This window comes from Oncorhynchus keta, chromosome 3 (assembly GCF_023373465.1).
Source record: "Oncorhynchus keta strain PuntledgeMale-10-30-2019 chromosome 3, Oket_V2, whole genome shotgun sequence".
NCBI classification, from domain to species: domain Eukaryota; kingdom Metazoa; phylum Chordata; class Actinopteri; order Salmoniformes; family Salmonidae; genus Oncorhynchus; species Oncorhynchus keta.
The window spans coordinates 33,550,527-33,569,638 of record NC_068423.1 but is presented as its reverse complement, the minus strand read 5'-3'; the positions used below and the strand labels follow the sequence as shown (position 1 = coordinate 33,569,638).

The 19,112-nt window shown below is 48.6% G+C and overlaps 1 protein-coding gene across 1 annotated transcript in view; it reads left to right on the top strand.

The window, feature by feature from the left end:
- lyst (lysosomal trafficking regulator) overlaps window positions 1-1,480 on the top strand; it is a 282,509-nt gene extending 281,029 nt beyond the window's left edge. Inside the window, 1 exon segment of the mRNA XM_052497067.1 lies at window positions 31-1,480. Coding sequence (XP_052353027.1) covers window positions 31-241 — 211 coding nt within the window. The 3' untranslated portion in view covers window positions 242-1,480.
- Window positions 1,481-19,112: the final 17,632 nt, after the last annotated feature.

The window sequence follows — 19,112 nt, the reverse complement described above, 5'->3', positions numbered from 1 at the left end:
CAAAGGGCCTCCTCCTTTTTCATCATTCAGGCTGTGGAGCACGTGGGACTTGAAGCCAGTGAGAGAGATCACCTTCCCCAAGTCGAACAAGCCTATCATCAGCCTGACATATTCATGTGACGGTCATCACCTCTACACAGCTAACAGCGAGGGGACGGTCATGGCCTGGTGTAGGAGAGACCAGCAGAGGATGAAACTGCCCATGTTCTACAGTTTCCTCTCGAGCTACGCTGCCAGCTGACAGACTAGGGCCTTGAACGACTACACTACCCACAATCCTCCTGAGAGACATGATTACAATACCCATAGTCCTTTTCCGACGCATGGCCCCAGACTACCCTGAGAGACCGCATGAGGGACAGAACTACAATACCCACAGTCCTCTACTCTTATGGCAGCCCCCCAGACCTGCTGGCATGTTGAGTCAGAACTACAATACCCATAGTTATCTTCTGACACATTGCTCCAGACTACCCTGGGACAAAACTACAATAACCACAGTTCTCCGGGCGGACAGAACAGCCTGAACCAGTCAGTCCCCTTCTCTGCCCAGAGGCAGACATGTCAACATGCTGCAGACGACCAATCGAAGCCCTCAGATCAGACCCTAAGACCCACCTCCTGTAATCTACAGCCATTTCCGTGCGAGCAGACGAGCGGCTGTTAACATGAAGCTAAGATATGATTTTAAAGAGATCTAGATATAAATTTCTTTGCTTTTGGAATGTTTTGGTTTTGTTGTCATGGTAATAATGTTCCTTCCTTCTGAAATGTGTTGCTGATGACTTGATTGGTTGTTTGGACTGTCCTGGTGAGCTGCTGCTGCTACATAACATCTGACCAATCCCAAGTCAGACCAGAGTGCTGAAGGCCCCGCCTCTGCTAGTGTCTGACCAATCCAAAGCCAGAGGAGAGGGTTGAAGACCCGTCTCTTCTCGACGGCCAACGCATGTGTCTCTCTGCATGAGTCACCTGACTGACGGCTTTTATTCCTGAGAGACCAGGACAAGCTGCAGTCACACTGCATATCTGTCACCTACCTGGTCCTGTGGGGACTGAGATACCCTTCCTGTCCACTCTGAACTCTAGACTACGTAAACCAGCGAGGGGGATCTGGGATGACGTGGATTGTGTTGCCTGTAATGTCCTGGTCTGTGCCCTAAAGGCCTCTTCTTGCATGCTGGAATTAAGGAGACTGCGATGGATGGATGGATGGATCGATGGATGGATGGATGGATGGATGGATGGATGGGTGCAGGTGCGTGTGTGGGTGGGTGTGTGATAGCTTGAAAGCACTAACTACATTGTGTTCCTGCCTTGTATCAATCCTGTTTCCTGCCTTGTATCAATCCTGTTTCCTGCCTTGTATCAATCCTGTTTCTTGTGTCATTTTGTTTTCACTCTTTGTTTTTGCATTGGCTTCCTTAAGGTGTTGTTGTTATTTCTTATTATCAATGAAAGCTGAGAATGATTTGCTGTTGAGTTTTGTCCTTGTGTTTACTGGTCTGAAACGGTTCCCTCTCCAATGCACTGCAGCCATCAACTGATTCTTACAGCCATCAACTGATTCTTACAGCCATCAACTGATTCTTACAGCCATCAACTGATTCTTACAGCCATCAACTGATTCTTACAGCCATCAACTGATTCTTACAGCCATCTACTGATTCTTACAGCCATCAACTGATTCTTACAGCCATCAACTGATTCTTACAGCCATCTACTGATTCTTACAGCCATCAACTGATTCTTACAGCCATCTACTGATTCTTACAGCCATCAACTGATTCTTACAGCCATCAACTGATTCTTACAGCCATCAACTGATTCTTACAGCCATCAACTGATTCTTACAGCCATCAACTGATTCTTACAGCCATCTACTGATTCTTACAGCCATCTACTGATTCTTACAGCCATCAACTGATTCTTACAGCCATCAACTGATTCTTACAGCCATCAACTGATTCTTACAGCCATCTACTGATTCTTACAGCCATCTACTGATTCTTACAGCCATCTACTGATTCTTACAGCCATCAACTGATTCTTACAGCCATCAACTGATTCTTACAGCCATCTACTGATTCTTACAGCCATCAACTGATTCTTACAGCCATCTACTGATTCTTACAGCCATCTACTGATTCTTACAGCCATCTACTGATTCTTACAGCCATCAACTGATTCTTACAGCCATCTACTGTGTCGTACAGGGAGAGAGAGAGCAGTGTAGTCTGTCCTCTGAGCTCTCCTCTCCTCTCACAGCCATGTTAAAGTAGTGGCTTGATCCAGACAGCGGTGTAGTCTGTCCCCTGATCTCTCCTCTAGTCTCCCACTCTAGCTCCTGCTGCCAGGATTACAGACCTCTGGGGAGCTGCTGCAACATCCCAGGAGACATCAAAACACCCTGGTAATTAGCAAGTAATTGAATGAGTGTATATCTCCACTACTACACAATCAGAGAGAGGAGAGGCACGAGAGTGAGAGAGGCACGAGAGGGAGAGAGAGGCACGAGAGGGGCACGAGAGGGAGAGGCACGAGAGGGAGAGCGAGGCAATTTCATTAAACCCCCCACCCCCTTTAATAAAGGAATATCCCCTGTGCACTGATGTTAGAGATGTTAGTTCTGTTTGTTGTGCCAGAACTTCTGGGGTTTTCCACCCCTCCTCTCCCAGCAGACCGACAGGGGGGTTGAGGACAGACAGTTAATGCAACAGGGAGATGCCACGGGGTTGTTGATTATCATCAGCACACTCCCTCTATATGACACTTGGGACAGGAGTCACCTCCACCTGGCCAGTCTTGACACCACTGCCTGTGGCAGCCCCTCCCCAGTTCTTCCGGACCCACCTCTCCAAGCCCAGGTACACCCCCAACATTTTAAACCCTTCACAACCCCACTGCAAACCCCATCTCCCCATGCCCCACATAACAGAGCTTTGGTCTTGACCCAGTTTACATTAGCTGACGAAGCTCCTTGTACACCTTCAGACTAGCCTCTAGTGCATATCCCTGACCATCACAGAAACCTCATCTGCATACCCTGACACTGCCATGCCTGTCACCACACCCATGCCTGTCACCACACCCATGCCTGTCCAGCACACTCCCTGCCATCTCTTGCGTAGCAGGCCCAAAAAAGGCTCAATGGCTAGTGTATATAACTGCCCTGATAGAGGGCATCCTTCTCTAATGCCCCGTCTCACCCAGACTGGCCTACTGAGCCCCCCCCCTCCCACCATTACCATACATGACGCCCCAACATACATCTTCACACAGGTCAACAACCTTTCCCCCAAACCCAAACATCACATTAAACAGATACTCATGGTCCACTCTATCAAAAGCCAACTCTTGGACTAAATAGACCAGTCCAGAGTTAACATTAGAAACTCTTGATAATCACATTTTATTGGTCACATACACATAGCAGATGTAATTGGTCCATATTTAACAGATGTTATTGGTCCATATTTATCAGATGTTATTGGTCCATACACATATTTAACAGATGTTATTGGTCCATATTTAACAGATGTTATTGGTCCATATTTAACAGATGTTATTGGTCCATACACATATTTAACAGATGTTATTGGTCCATATTTAGCAGATGTTATTGGTCCATACACATATTTAACAGATGTTATTGGTCCATACACATATTTAGCAGATGTTATTGGTCCATACACATATTTAACAGATGTTATTGGTCCATACACATATTTAACAGATGTTATTGGTCCATACACATATTTAACAGATGTTATTGGTCCATACACATATTTAACAGATGTTATTGGTCCATACACATATTTAGCAGATGTTATTGGTCCATACACATATTTAGCAGATGTTATTGGTCCATATTTAGCAGATGTTATTGGTCCATATTTAACAGATGTCATTGGTCCATATTTAACAGATGTTATTGGTCCATATTTAACAGATGTTATTGGTCCATACACATATTTAACAGATGTTATTGGTCCATACACATATTTAACAGATGTTATTGGTCCATACACATATTTAGCAGATGTTATTGGTCCATATTTAGCAGATGTTATTGGTCCATATTTAACAGATGTTATTGGTCCATATTTAACAGATGTTATTGGTCCATATTTAACAGATGTTATTGGTCCATACACATATTTAACAGATGTTATTGGTCCATACACATATTTAACAGATGTTATTGGTCCATATTTAGCAGATGTTATTGGTCCATATTTAGCAGATGTTATTGGTCCATATTTAACAGATGTTATTGGTCCATATTTAACAGATGTTATTGGTCCATATTTAACAGATGTTATTGGTCCATATTTAACAGATGTTATTGGTCCATATTTAACAGATGTTATTGGTCCATATTTAACAGATGTTATTGGTCCATACACATATTTAGCAGATGTTATTGGTCCATACACATATTTAACAGATGTTATTGGTCCATACACATATTTAACAGATGTTATTGGTCCATACACATATTTAGCAGATGTTATTGGTCAATATTTAGCAGATGTTATTGGTCAATATTTAACAGATGTTATTGGTCCATATTTAACAGATGTTATTGGTCCATACACATATTTAACAGATGTTATTGGTCCATACACATATTTAACAGATGTTATTGGTCCATATTTAGCAGATGTTATTGGTCCATATTTAGCAGATGTTATTGGTCCATATTTAACAGATGTTATTGGTCCATATTTAACAGATGTTATTGGTCCATACACATATTTAACAGATGTTATTGGTCCATACACATATTTAACAGATGTTATTGGTCCATATTTAACAGATGTTATTGGTCCATACACATATTTAACAGATGTTATTGGTCCATACACATATTTAACAGATGTTATTGGTCCATATTTAACAGATGTTATTGGTCCATACACATATTTAACAGATGTTATTGGTCCATATTTATCAGATGTTATTGGTCCATATTTAACAGATGTTATTGGTCCATATTTAACAGATGTTATTGGTCCATATTTAACAGATGTTATTGGTCCATACACATATTTAACAGATGTTATTGGTCCATATTTAACAGATGTTATTGGTCCATATTTAACAGATGTTATTGGTCCATACACATATTTAACAGATGTTATTGGTCCATACACATATTTAACAGATGTTATTGGTCCATATTTAACAGATGTTATTGGTCCATACACAATTTTAACAGATGTTATTGGTCCATATTTAACAGATGTTATTGGTCCATACACATTTAACAGATGTTATTGGTCCATACACATATTTAACAGGGGCACTGCGTTCATCCACCTCTGGCCTGCTCGCCTCCCTACCACTGAGGAAGTACAGTTCCCGCTCAGCCCAGTCAAAACTGTTCGCTGCTCTGGCCCCCCAATGGTGGAACAAACTCCCTCACGACGCCAGGACAGCGGAGTCAATCACCACCTTCCGGAGACACCTGAAACCCCACCTCTTTAAGGAATACCTAGGATAGGATAAGTAATCCTTCTCACCCCCTAAAAGATTTAGATGCACTATTGTAAAGTGGCTGTTCCACTGATGTCATAAGGTGAATGCACTAATTTGTAAGTCGCCTGATAAGAGCGTCTGCTAAATGACTTAAATGTTATTGGTCCATACACATATTTAACAGATGTAATTGGTCCATATTTAACAGATGTTATTGGTCCATATTTAACAGATGTTATTGGTCCATACACATATTTAACAGATGTTATTGGTCCATATTTAACAGATGTTATTGGTCCATACACATATTTAGCAGATGTTATTGGTCCATACACATATTTAGCAGATGTTATTGGTCCATATTTAGCAGATGTTATTGGTCCATACACATATTTAACAGATGTTATTGGTCCATATACATATTTAACAGATGTTATTGGTCCATATTTAGCAGATGTTATTGGTCCATATTTAGCAGATGTTATTGGTCCATATTTAACAGATGTTATTGGTCACATACACATATTTAGCAGATGTTATTAGTCACATATTTAGCAGATGTTATTAGTCACATATTTAACAGATGTTATTGGTCACATACACATATTTAAGAGATGTTATTGGTCACATACACATATTTAAGAGATGTTATTGGTCACATACACATATTTAGCAGATGTTATCAGTCACATATTTAGCAGATGTTATTGGTCCATACACATATTTAACAGATGTTATTGGTCCATATTTAACAGATGTTATTGGTCCATACACATATTTAACAGATGTTATTGGTCCATATTTAACAGATGTTATTGGTCCATATTTAACAGATGTTATTGGTCCACATTTAACAGATGTTATTGGTCCATATTTAGCAGATGTTATTGGTCCATACACATATTTAACAGATGTTATTGGTCCATACACATATTTAGCAGATGTTATTGGTCCATACACATATTTAACAGATGTTATTGGTCCATACACATATTTAGCAGATGTTATTGGTCCATACACATTTAACAGATGTTATTGGTCCATACACATATTTAACAGGGGCACTGCGTCATCCACCTCTGGCCTGCTCGCCTCCCTACCACTGAGGAAGTACAGTTCCCGCTCAGCCCAGTCAAAACTGTTCGCTGCTCTGGCCCCCAATGGTGGAACAAACTCCCTCACGACGCCAGGACAGCGGAGTCAATCACCACCTTCCGGAGACACCTGAAACCCCACCTCTTTAAGGAATACCTAGGATAGGATAAGTAATCCTTCTCACCCCCTAAAAGATTTAGATGCACTATTGTAAAGTGGCTGTTCCACTGGATGTCATAAGGTGAATGCACCAATTTGTAAGTCGCTCTGGATAAGAGCGTCTGCTAAATGACTTAAATGTTATTGGTCCATACACATATTTAACAGATGTAATTGGTCCATATTTAACAGATGTTATTGGTCCATATTTAACAGATGTTATTGGTCCATACACATATTTAACAGATGTTATTGGTCCATATTTAACAGATGTTATTGGTCCATACACATATTTAGCAGATGTTATTGGTCCATACACATATTTAGCAGATGTTATTGGTCCATATTTAGCAGATGTTATTGGTCCATACACATATTTAACAGATGTTATTGGTCCATATACATATTTAACAGATGTTATTGGTCCATATTTAGCAGATGTTATTGGTCCATATTTAGCAGATGTTATTGGTCCATATTTAACAGATGTTATTGGTCACATACACATATTTAGCAGATGTTATTAGTCACATATTTAGCAGATGTTATTAGTCACATATTTAACAGATGTTATTGGTCACATACACATATTTAAGAGATGTTATTGGTCACATACACATATTTAAGAGATGTTATTGGTCACATACACATATTTAGCAGATGTTATCAGTCACATATTTAGCAGATGTTATTGGTCCATACACATATTTAACAGATGTTATTGGTCCATATTTAACAGATGTTATTGGTCCATACACATATTTAACAGATGTTATTGGTCCATATTTAACAGATGTTATTGGTCCATATTTAACAGATGTTATTGGTCCATACACATATTTAACAGATGTTATTGGTCCATACACATATTTAGCAGATGTTATTGGTCCATACACATATTTAACAGATGTTATTGGTCCATACACATATTTAGCAGATGTTATTGCGGGTGTAGAGAAATGCCATCTTACGTCGTCATGTCCCTGATTTGAAGAACAGGTGGTCCCTGATTGAAGAACAGGTGGTCCCTGATTGAAGAACAGGTGGTCCCTGATTGAAGAACAGGTGGTCCCTGATTGAAGAACAGGTGGTCCCTGATTTGAAGAACAGGTGGTCCCTGATTTGAAGAACAGGTGGTCCCTGATTGAAGAACAGGTGGTCCCTGATTGAAGAACAGGTGGTCCCTGATTGAAGAACAGGTGGTCCCTGATTTGAAGAACAGGTGGTCCCTGATTTGAAGAACAGGTGGTCCCTGATTTGAAGAACAGGTGGTCCCTGATTTGAAGAACAGGTGGTCCCTGATTTGAAGAACAGGTGGTCCCTGATTTGAAGAACAGGTGGTCCCTGATTTGAAGAACAGGTGGTCCCTGATTTGAAGAACAGGTGGTCCCTGATTTGAAGAACAGGTGGTCCCTGATTTGAAGAACAGGTGGTCCCTGATTGAAGAACCCGGCACACAATACATCTGGTCCTTGTGTACTATAGAGTCCAGATAGGACTTCAGTCTATTAGCGAGGTCATTGGTAAATCTTGTAGTCCGAACAGAGCAATGCCACAGGCCTCCAGTCTTAAGTTCACACATGTCCCCTTTCTTGGGCAGGAAAGTCAGAGCCTCCTACACCAACGCACAAACGCAACAGGCAAAAGACATTCTGTCCAAATTTTTTATAAAACTCCACTGGAGTCCATCGACCCCCGGTGCACGACCGGGGGACATCTGGGTTACGGCCTCTGCCAGTTCATGGGACAACAGAGGAATGTCCATTTCATCCCTCTGTGCCAGAGAGAGCTTAGGGAGTTCTGCAAACAAGACCTCAGCACACATAGGATCACACAGTTCTGCCCTATACAACTCAGTATGGAAGTCCACAGTCTGCTCCCCCATCTCCCCCACCACAGAGGTCCCCCGCCCATCAGACAGCCACATCTCCCCCACCACAGAGGTCCCCCGCCCATCAGACAGCCACATCTCCTCCACCACAGAGGTCCCCCGCCCATCAGACAGCCACATCTCCCCCACCACAGAGGTCCCCCGCCCATCAGACAGCCACATCTCCCCCACCACAGAGGTCCCCCGCCCATCAGACAGCCACATCACCCCCACCACAGAGGTCCCCGCCCATCAGACAGCCACATCTCCCCCACCACAGAGGTCCCCCGCCCATCAGACAGCCACATCTCCCCCACCACAGAGGTCACCACAGAGGTCACCACAGAGGTCACCCGCCCATCAGACAGCCACATCTCCCCCACCACAGAGGTCCCCCGCCCATCAGACAGCCACATCTCCCCCACCACAGAGGTCCCCCGCCCATCAGACAGCCACATCTCCCCCACCACAGAGGTCCCCCGCCATCAGACAGCCACATCTCCCCACCACAGAGGTCCCCAGCCCATCAGACAGCCACATCTCCCCCACCACAGAGGTCCCCACAGACAGTCTCCCCACCACAGAGGTCACCCGCCCATCAGACAGCCACATCTCCCCACCACAGAGGTCCCCCGCCCATCAGACAGCCACATCTCCCCACCACAGAGGTCACCCGCCCATCAGACAGCCACATCTCCCCCACCACAGAGGTCCCCCGCCCATCAGACAGCCACATCTACCCCACCACAGAGGTCCCCCGCCCATCAGACAGCCACATCTCCTCCACCACAGAGGTCCCCCCCCATCAGACAGCTACATCTCCCCCACCACAGAGGTCCCCCGCCCATCAGACAGCCACATCTCCCCCACCAGACACCAGAGGTCCCCCGCCATCAGACAGCCACATCTCCCCACCACAGAGGTCCCCCGCCCATCAGACAGCCACATCTCCCCACCACACAGAGGTCCCCCGCCCATCAGACAGCCACATCTCCCCCACCACAGAGGTCCCCCGCCCATCAGACAGCCACATCTCCCCCACCACAGAGGTCCCCCGCCCATCAGACAGCCACATACCCCCCACCACAGAGGTCCCCCGCCCATCAGACAGCCACATCTCCCCCACCACAGAGGTCCCCCGCCCATCAGACAGCCACATCTCCCCTACCACAGAGGTCCCCCGCCCATCAGACAGCCACATCTCCCCCACCACAGAGGTCCCCCGCCCATCAGACAGCCACATCTCCCCCACCACAGAGGTCCCCCGCCCATCAGACAGCCACATCTCCCCCAGAGGTCACCACAGAGGTCCCCCGCCCATCAGACAGCCACATCTCCCCCACCACAGAGGTCCCCCGCCCATCAGACAGCCACATCTACCCCACCACAGAGGTCCCCCGCCCATCAGACAGCCACATCTCCTCCACCACAGAGGTCCCCCGCCCATCAGACAGCCACATCTCCCCCACCACAGAGGTCCCCCGCCATCAGACAGCCACATCTCCCCCACCACATCAGACAGCCACATCTCCCCCACCACAGAGGTCCCCGCCCATCAGACAGCCACATCTCCCCCACCACAGAGGTCCCCCGCCCATCAGACAGCCACATCTCCCCACCAGAGGTCATCAGACAGCCACATCTCCCCCACCACAGAGGTCCCCCCCCCATCAGACAGCCACATCTCCCCCACCACAGAGGTCCCCCGCCCATCAGACAGCCACATCACCCCCACCACAGAGGTCCCCCGCCCATCAGACAGCCACATCTCCCCACCACAGAGGTCCCCGCCATCAGACAGCCACATCTCCCCCACCACAGAGGTCCCCCGCCCATCAGACAGCCACATCTCCCCACCACAGAGGTCCCCATCAGACAGCCACATCTCCCCCACCACAGAGGTCCCCCGCCCATCAGACAGCCACATCTCCCCCACCACAGAGGTCCCCCCCGCCATCAGACAGCCACATCTCCCCCACCACAGAGGTCCCCCGCCCATCAGACAGCCACATCTCCCCACCACAGAGGTCCCCCGCCCATCAGACAGCCACATCTCCCCCACCACAGAGGTCCCCCGCCATCAGACAGCCACATCTCCCCCACCACAGAGGTCCCCGCCATCAGACAGCCACATCTCCCCACCACAGAGGTCCCCCGCCATCAGACAGCCACATCTCCCCCACCACAGAGGTCCCCATCAGAGGTCACCCCACAGAGGTCCCCGCCCATCAGACAGCCACATCTCCCCACCACAGAGGTCCCCCGCCCATCAGACAGCCACATCTCCCCACCACAGAGGTCCCCCGCCCATCAGACAGCCACATCTCCCCACCACAGAGGTCCCCCGCCATCAGACAGCCACATCTCCCCACCACAGAGGTCCCCCGCCCATCAGACAGCCACATCTCCCCCACCACAGAGGTCACCACAGAGGTCCACCGCCCATCAGGCAGCTACATCTCCCCCACCACAGAGGTCCCCCGCCCATCAGACAGCCACATCTCCCCCACCAGAGGTCTCCCGCCATCAGACAGCCACATCTCCCCACCACAGAGGTCCCCCGCCCATCAGACAGCCACATCTCCCCACCACAGAGGTCCCCCGCCCATCAGACAGCCACATCACCCCACCACAGAGGTCCCCCGCCCATCAGACAGCCACATCTCCCCCACCACAGAGGTCCCCAGAGGTCCACCGCCCATCAGACAGCCACATCTCCCCCACCACAGAGGTCCCCCGCCCATCAGACAGCCACATCTCCCCACCACAGAGGTCTCCCGCCATCAGACAGCCACATCTCCCCCACCACAGAGGTCCCCCGCCCATCAGACAGCCACATCTCCCCCACCACAGAGGTCCCCCGCCATCAGACAGCCACATCTCCCCACCACAGAGGTCCCCCGCCCATCAGACAGCCACATCTCCCCACCACAGAGGTCCCCGCCCATCAGACAGCCACATCTCCCCCACCACAGAGGTCCCCCGCCCATCAGACAGCCACATCTCCCCACCACAGAGGTCACCACAGAGGTCCACCGCCCATCAGACAGCCACATCTCCCCACCACAGAGGTCCCCCGCCCATCAGACAGCCACATCTCCCCACCACAGAGGTCCCCCGCCCATCAGACAGCCACATCTCCCCCACCACAGAGGTCCCGCCATCAGACAGCCACATCTCCCCCACCACAGAGGTCCCCCGCCATCAGACAGCCACATCTCCCCCACCACCAGAGGTCCCCCGCCCATCAGACAGCCACATCTCCCCCACCACAGAGGTCCCCCGCCCATCAGACAGCCACATCTCCCCCCCCAGAGGTCCCCCGCCATCAGACAGCCACATCTCCCCCACCACAGAGGTCCCCCCGCCATCAGACAGCCACATCTCCTCCACCACAGAGGTCCCCCGCCCATCAGACAGCCACATCACCCCCACCACAGAGGTCCCCCGCCCATCAGACAGCCACATCTCCCCCACCACAGAGGTCCCCCGCCCATCAGACAGCCACATCTCCCCCACCACAGAGGTCCCCCGCCATCAGACAGCCACATCTCCCCACCCACAGAGGTCCCCCGCCCATCAGACAGCCACATCTCCCCCACCACAGAGGTCCCCCGCCATCAGACACCACATCTCACCACAGAGGTCCCCCGCCCATCAGACAGCCACATCTCCCCACCCCAGAGGTCCCCCGCCATCAGACAGCCACATCTACCCCACCACAGAGGTCCCCCGCCCATCAGACAGCCACATCTCCTCCACCACAGAGGTCCCCCGCCATCAGACAGCCACATCTCCCCCACCACAGAGGTCCCCCGCCATCAGACAGCCACATCTCCCCACCACAGAGGTCACCACAGAGGTCCACCGCCCATCAGACAGCTACATCTCCCCCACCACAGAGGTCCCCCGCCCATCAGACAGCCACATCTCCCCCACCAGAGGTCCCCCGCCATCAGACAGCCACATCTCCCCCACCACAGAGGTCCCCCCGCCATCAGACAGCCACATCTCCTCCACCACAGAGGTCCCCCGCCCATCAGACAGCCACATCACCCCCACCACAGAGGTCCCCCGCCCATCAGACAGCCACATCTCCCCACCACAGAGGTCCCCCGCCCATCAGACAGCCACATCTCCCCCACCACAGAGGTCCCCCGCCCATCAGACAGCCACATCTCCCCACCACAGAGGTCCCCAGAGGTCCCCCGCCCATCAGACAGCCACATCTCCCCACCACAGAGGTCCCCCGCCCATCAGACAGCCACATCTCCCCACCACAGAGGTCCCCCGCCCATCAGACAGCCACATCTCCCCCACCACAGAGGTCACCACAGAGGTCCCCGCCCATCAGACAGCCACATCTCCCCCACCACAGAGGTCCCCCGCCCATCAGACAGCCACATCACCCCCACCACAGAGGTCCCCCGCCCATCAGACAGCCACATCACCCCCACCACAGAGGTCCCCCGCCCATCAGACAGCCACATCACCCCCACCACAGAGGTCCCCCGCCCATCAGACAGCCACATCACCCCCACCACAGAGGTCCCCCGCCCATCAGACAGCCACATCCCCCGCCCACAGACCCACATCTCCCCACCACAGAGGTCCCCCGCCATCAGACAGCCACATCTCCCCACCACAGAGGTCCCCCGCCCATCAGACAGCCACATCTCCCCACCACAGAGGTCCCCCGCCATCAGACAGCCACATCTCCCCCACCACAGAGGTCCCCCGCCCATCAGACAGCCACATCTCCCCACCACAGAGGTCCCCCGCCATCAGACAGCCACATCACCCCCACCAGAGGTCTCCCGCCATCAGACAGCCACATCTCCCCCACCACAGAGGTCCCCCGCCATCAGACAGCCACATCTCCTCCACCACAGAGGTCCCCCGCCCATCAGACAGCCACATCTCCCCCACCACAGAGGTCCCCCGCCATCAGACAGCCACATCTCCCCCACCACAGAGGTCCCCCGCCCATCAGACAGCCACATCTCCCCCACCACAGAGGTCCCCCGCCCATCAGACAGCCACATCTCCCCCACCACAGAGGTCCCCCGCCCATCAGACAGCCACATCTCCCCCACCACAGAGGTCCCCGCCCATCAGACAGCCACATCTCCCCACCACAGAGGTCCCCCGCCCATCAGACAGCCACATCTCCCCCACCACAGAGGTCCCCGCCCATCAGACAGCCACATCTCCCCCACCACAGAGGTCCCCCGCCCATCAGACTGTACACACTCCATAGAGATAAATATGTACACTCCACAGAGAGAAATATGTACACTCCACAGTACACATGGTCCCATTCTCTACTGATCAGTATTTGTATACCTGTTCCATGCTCTTCCTTGACGTGGCTCCTGAACTGGAACCTAATGTGTGTAACATGGTTCCTAAGGCATCGTTAGCAGGTGTAACATGGTTCCTAAGGCATCATTAGCAGGTGTAACATGGTTCCTAAGGCATCGTTAGCAGGTGCAACATGGTTCCTAAGGCATCGTTAGCAGGTGTAACATGGTTCCTAAGGCATCGTTAGCAGGTGCAACATGGTTCCTAAGGCATCGTTAGCAGGTGCAACATGGTTCCTAAGGCATCGTTAGCAGGTGTAACATGGTTCCTAAGGCATCGTTAGCAGGTGTAACATGGTTCCTAAGGCATCGTTAGCAGGTGCAACATGGTTCCTAAGGCATCGTTAGCAGGTGCAACATGGTTCCTAAGGCATCGTTAGCAGGTGCAACATGGTTCCTAAGGCATCGTTAGCAGGTGTAACATGGTTCCTAAGGCATCGTTAGCAGGTGCAACATGGTTCCTAAGGCATCGTTAGCAGGTGCAACATGGTTCCTAAGGCATCGTTAGCAGGTGTAACATGGTTCCTAAGGCATCGTTAGCAGGTGTAACATGGTTCCTAAGGCATCGTTAGCAGGTGCAACATGGTTCCTAAGGCATCGTTAGCAGGTGCAACATGGTTCCTAAGGCATCGTTAGCAGGTGCAACATGGTTCCTAAGGCATCGTTAGCAGGTGTAACATGGTTCCTAAGGCATCGTTAGCAGGCGCAACATGGTTCCTAAGGCATCGTTAGCAGGTGTAACATGGTTCCTAAGGCATCGTTAGCAGGTGCAACATGGTTCCTAAGGCATCGTTAGCAGGTGCAACATGGTTCCTAAGGCATCGTTAGCAGGTGTAACATGGTTCCTAAGGCATCGTTAGCAGGTGTAACATGGTTCCTAAGGCATCGTTAGCAGGTGCAACATGGTTCCTAAGGCATCGTTAGCAGGTGCAACATGGTTCCTAAGGCATCGTTAGCAGGTGCAACATGGTTCCTAAGGCATCGTTAGCAGGTGCAACATGGTTCCTAAGGCATCGTTAGCAGGTGTAACATTGTATGAATTATGTATTTTGATTTTTAAAAAGGCAATATGACTAAGAAAAAATAGCAGGTGTAACATGGTTCCAACAGAGTCCTTCCCTATATGGTACACTACTAACAGAGTCCTTCCCTATATGGTACACTACTTAGCAGGTGTAACATTTCCTAAGGTACACTACTAACAGAGTCCTTCCCTATTCCTACAGGCACTAACAGAGTCCTTCCTATATGGTACACTACTAACAGAGTCCTTCCCTATATGGTTCACTACTAACAGGTCCTTCCCTATATGGTACAGGTACAACAGAGTTTCCCTATATGGTACACTAGGTGCAACAGGTTTCCTATATGGTACACTACTAACAGGTCCTTCCTAAGGTACAGCAGGTGTAACATTGAGTTTCCCTATATGGTACAAAGGCACTAACAGAGTCCTTCCCTATATGGTACACTACTAACAGAGTCCTTCCCTATATGGTACACTACTAACAGAGTCCTTCCCTATATGGTACACTACTAACAGAGTCCTTCCCTATGGTACACTACTAACAGAGTCCTTCCCTATATGGTACACTACTAACAGAGTCCTTCCCTATATGGTACACTACTAACAGAGTCCTTCCCTATATGGTACACTACTAACAGAGTCCTTCCCTATATGGTACACTACTAACAGAGTCCTTCCCTATATGGTACACTACTAACAGAGTCCTTCCCTATATGGTACACTACTAACAGAGTCCTTCCCTATATGGTACACTACTAACAGAGTCCTTCCCTATATGGTACACTACTAACAGAGTCCTTCCCTATATGGTACACTACTAACAGAGTCCTTCCCTATATGGTACACTACTAACAGAGTCCTTCCCTATATGGTACACTACTAACAGAGTCCTTCCCTATATGGTACACTACTAACAGAGTCCTTCCCTATATGGTACACTACTAACAGAGTCCTTCCCTATATGGTACACTACTAACAGAGTCCTTCCCTATATGGTACACTACTAACAGAGTCCTTCCCTATATGGTACACTACTAACAGAGTCCTTCCCTATATGGTACACTACTAACAGAGTCCTGGTCAACAGTAGTAGAAATGGTAGTATAAGTGGTAGCAGCTGTCCCTATATGGTAGTAGTAGTAGTAGTAGAGTGGTTCCCTTATGGTAGCAGCTGTAACAGAGTCCTTCCTGTAGTAGAAGTGGTACAGTAGCAGCTGTAGTAGAGTCCTTATATATGGTGGTAGTAGCAGCTGAGTCCTAGTGGTGGTAGTAGCTGTAGTAACAGAGTCCTTCCTGTAGTATGGTAGTACAGCTAGTAGAGTGGTAGTATAAGTGGTAGTAGCAGCTGTAGTAGAGTGGTAGTAGTAGCAGCTGTAGTAGAGTCCTTCCAGCTGTAGTAGAAGTGGTAGTTGTAGCAGCTGTAGTAGAAGTGGTAGTAGTAGCAGCTGTAGTAGAAATGGTAGTAGCAGTAGTAGAGTGTAGTAGTAGCAGCTGTAGTAGCAGCTGTAGTAGTGGTAGTAGTAGCAGCTGTAGTAGAAGTGGTAGTAGTAGCAGCTGTAGTAGAAGTGGTAGTAGTAGAAGTGGTAGTAGTAGAAGTGGTAGTAGTAGAAGTGGTAGTAGTAGAAGTGGTAGTAGTAGAAGTGGTAGTAGTAGAAGTGGTAGTAGCAGCTGTAGTAGAAGTGGTAGTAGCAGCTGTAGTAGAAGTGGTAGTAGTAGTAGCTGTAGTAGTGGTAGTAGTATTAGTGGTAGTAGTAGCAGCTGTAGTAGAAGTGGTAGTAGTATAATTAGCAGTAGATGTGGTAGTAGTAGCAGAAGTGGTAGCAGTATTAGTAGAAGTAGCAGCAGCTGAGCAGTAGTAGCAACAGTAGAAGTGGTAGTAGTAGAAGTGGTAGCAGTAGTAGTATAATTAGCAGTAGATTTCGTAGTAGATGTGGCAGTAGTAGCAACAGTAGAAGTGGTAGTAGTAGAAGTCGTAGCAGTAGTAGTATAATTAGCAGTAGATTTCGTAGTAGATGTGGTAGTAGTAGCAACAGTAGAAGTGGTAGAAGTGGTAGTAGTATAATTATCAGTAGAAGTGGTAGTAGTAGCAGAGTGGTAGTATTAGAAGTAGCAGCAGCTGAAGTAGTAGCACAGTAGAGTAGTAGTAGCAGTAGTAGTATAATTAGCAGTAGATTTCGTAGTAGATGTGGTAGTAGTAGCAGTAGCAGTTGTATTAGCAGTAAAAGTGGTAGTAGTAGCAGTAGCAGAAGTGGTATTAGTAGACAAAGTAGTAGAAGTAGCAGTGGTATTATCAGTAGAAGTGGTAGCAGCAGTAAAAGTGGTAGCAGTAGCAGTTGTATTATCAGTAAAAGTGGTAGTAGTAGCAGTAGCAGAAGTGGTATTATCAGTAGAAGTGGTAGCAGCAGTAGAAGTGGTAGTACTAGTAGCATCAGTAGTAGTATTAGCAGCAGTAGAAGTGGTAGTACTAGTAGCATCAGTAGTAGTATTAGCAGCAGTAGCAGGACCTAAGCTTTGGATTTCACATGACTGGGCAGGGGCGCAGCCATGGATGGGCCTGGGAGGGCATGGGCCCACCCACTGGGGAGCCAGGCCCAGCCAATCAGAATGAGTTTCTCTACAAAAGGTTTTTATTGTAGACAGAAATACTCCTCAGCACCCCCTCAGACGATACCACAGGTGAAGAAGCCAGATGTGGAGGACCTGGGCTGGCGTTGTTACATTTGCTCTATGGTTTTAAGGCCAATTGGACATTCTGTAAAACAATTTTGGAGGCGATTTATGGTAGAGAAATTAACATTCAATTCTCTGGCAACAACTCTGGTTGACATTCCTGCAGTGAGCATGCCAATTGCACACTCCCTCAAACTGCACATTTTAGAGTGGTATTTTATTGTCCCCAGCGCAAGGTGCACCTGTGTAATGATCATGCTGTTTAATCAGTTTCTTGATATGCCACACCTGTCAGGTGGATGGAATATCTTGGTGAAGGAGAAATGCTCACTAACAGGATGTGGAGAAATGCTCACTAACAGGATGTGGAGAAATGCTCACTAACAGGATGTGGAGAAATGCTCACTAACAGGATGTGGAGAAATGCTCACTGACAGGATGTGGAGAAATGCTCACTGACAGGATGTGGAGAAATGCTCACTGACAGGATGTGGAGAAATGCTCACTAACAGGATGTGGAGAAATGCTCACTGACAGGATGTGGAGAAATGCTCACTGACAGGATGTGGAGAAATGCTCACTGACAGGATGTGGAGAAATGCTCACTGACAGGATGTGGAGAAATGCTCACTAACAGGATGTGGAGAAATGCTCACTGACAGGATGTGGAGAAATGCTCACTGACAGGATGTGGAGAAATGCTCACTGACAGGATGTGGAGAAATGCTCACTGACAGGATGTGGAGAAATGCTCACTGACAGGATGTGGAGAAATGCTCACTGACAGGATGTGGAGAAATGCTCACTGACAGGATGTGGAGAAATGCTCACTGACAGGATGTGGAGAAATGCTCACTAACAGGATGTGGAGAAATGCTCACTGACAGGATGTGGAGAAATGCTCACTAACAGGATGTGGAGAAATGCTCACTAACAGGATGTGGAGAAATGCTCACTAACAGGATGTGGAGAAATGCTCACTGACAGGATGTGGAGAAATGCTCACTGACAGGATGTGGAGAAATGCTCACTGACAGGATGTGGAGAAATGCTCACTGACAGGATGTGGAGAAATGCTCACTGACAGGATGTGGAGAAATGCTCACTGACAGGACGTGGAGAAATGCTCACTGACAGGACGTGGAGAAATGCTCACTGACAGGATGTGGAGAACTGCTCACTGACAGGATGTGGAGAACTGCTCACTAACAGGATGTGGAGAACTGCTCACTAACAGGATGTGGAGAAATGCTCACTAACAGGATGTGGAGAAATGCTCACTAACAGGATGTGGAGAACTGCTCACTAACAGGATGTCAACACATTTCGCATGTGGAACCTTTCTGGGATCTTTTATTTCATCTCATGAAACCAACACTTTTCATTTTGCGTTTATACATATTTTTTCAGTGTATTTTAAATGCTATACTGATATTAAATGTAG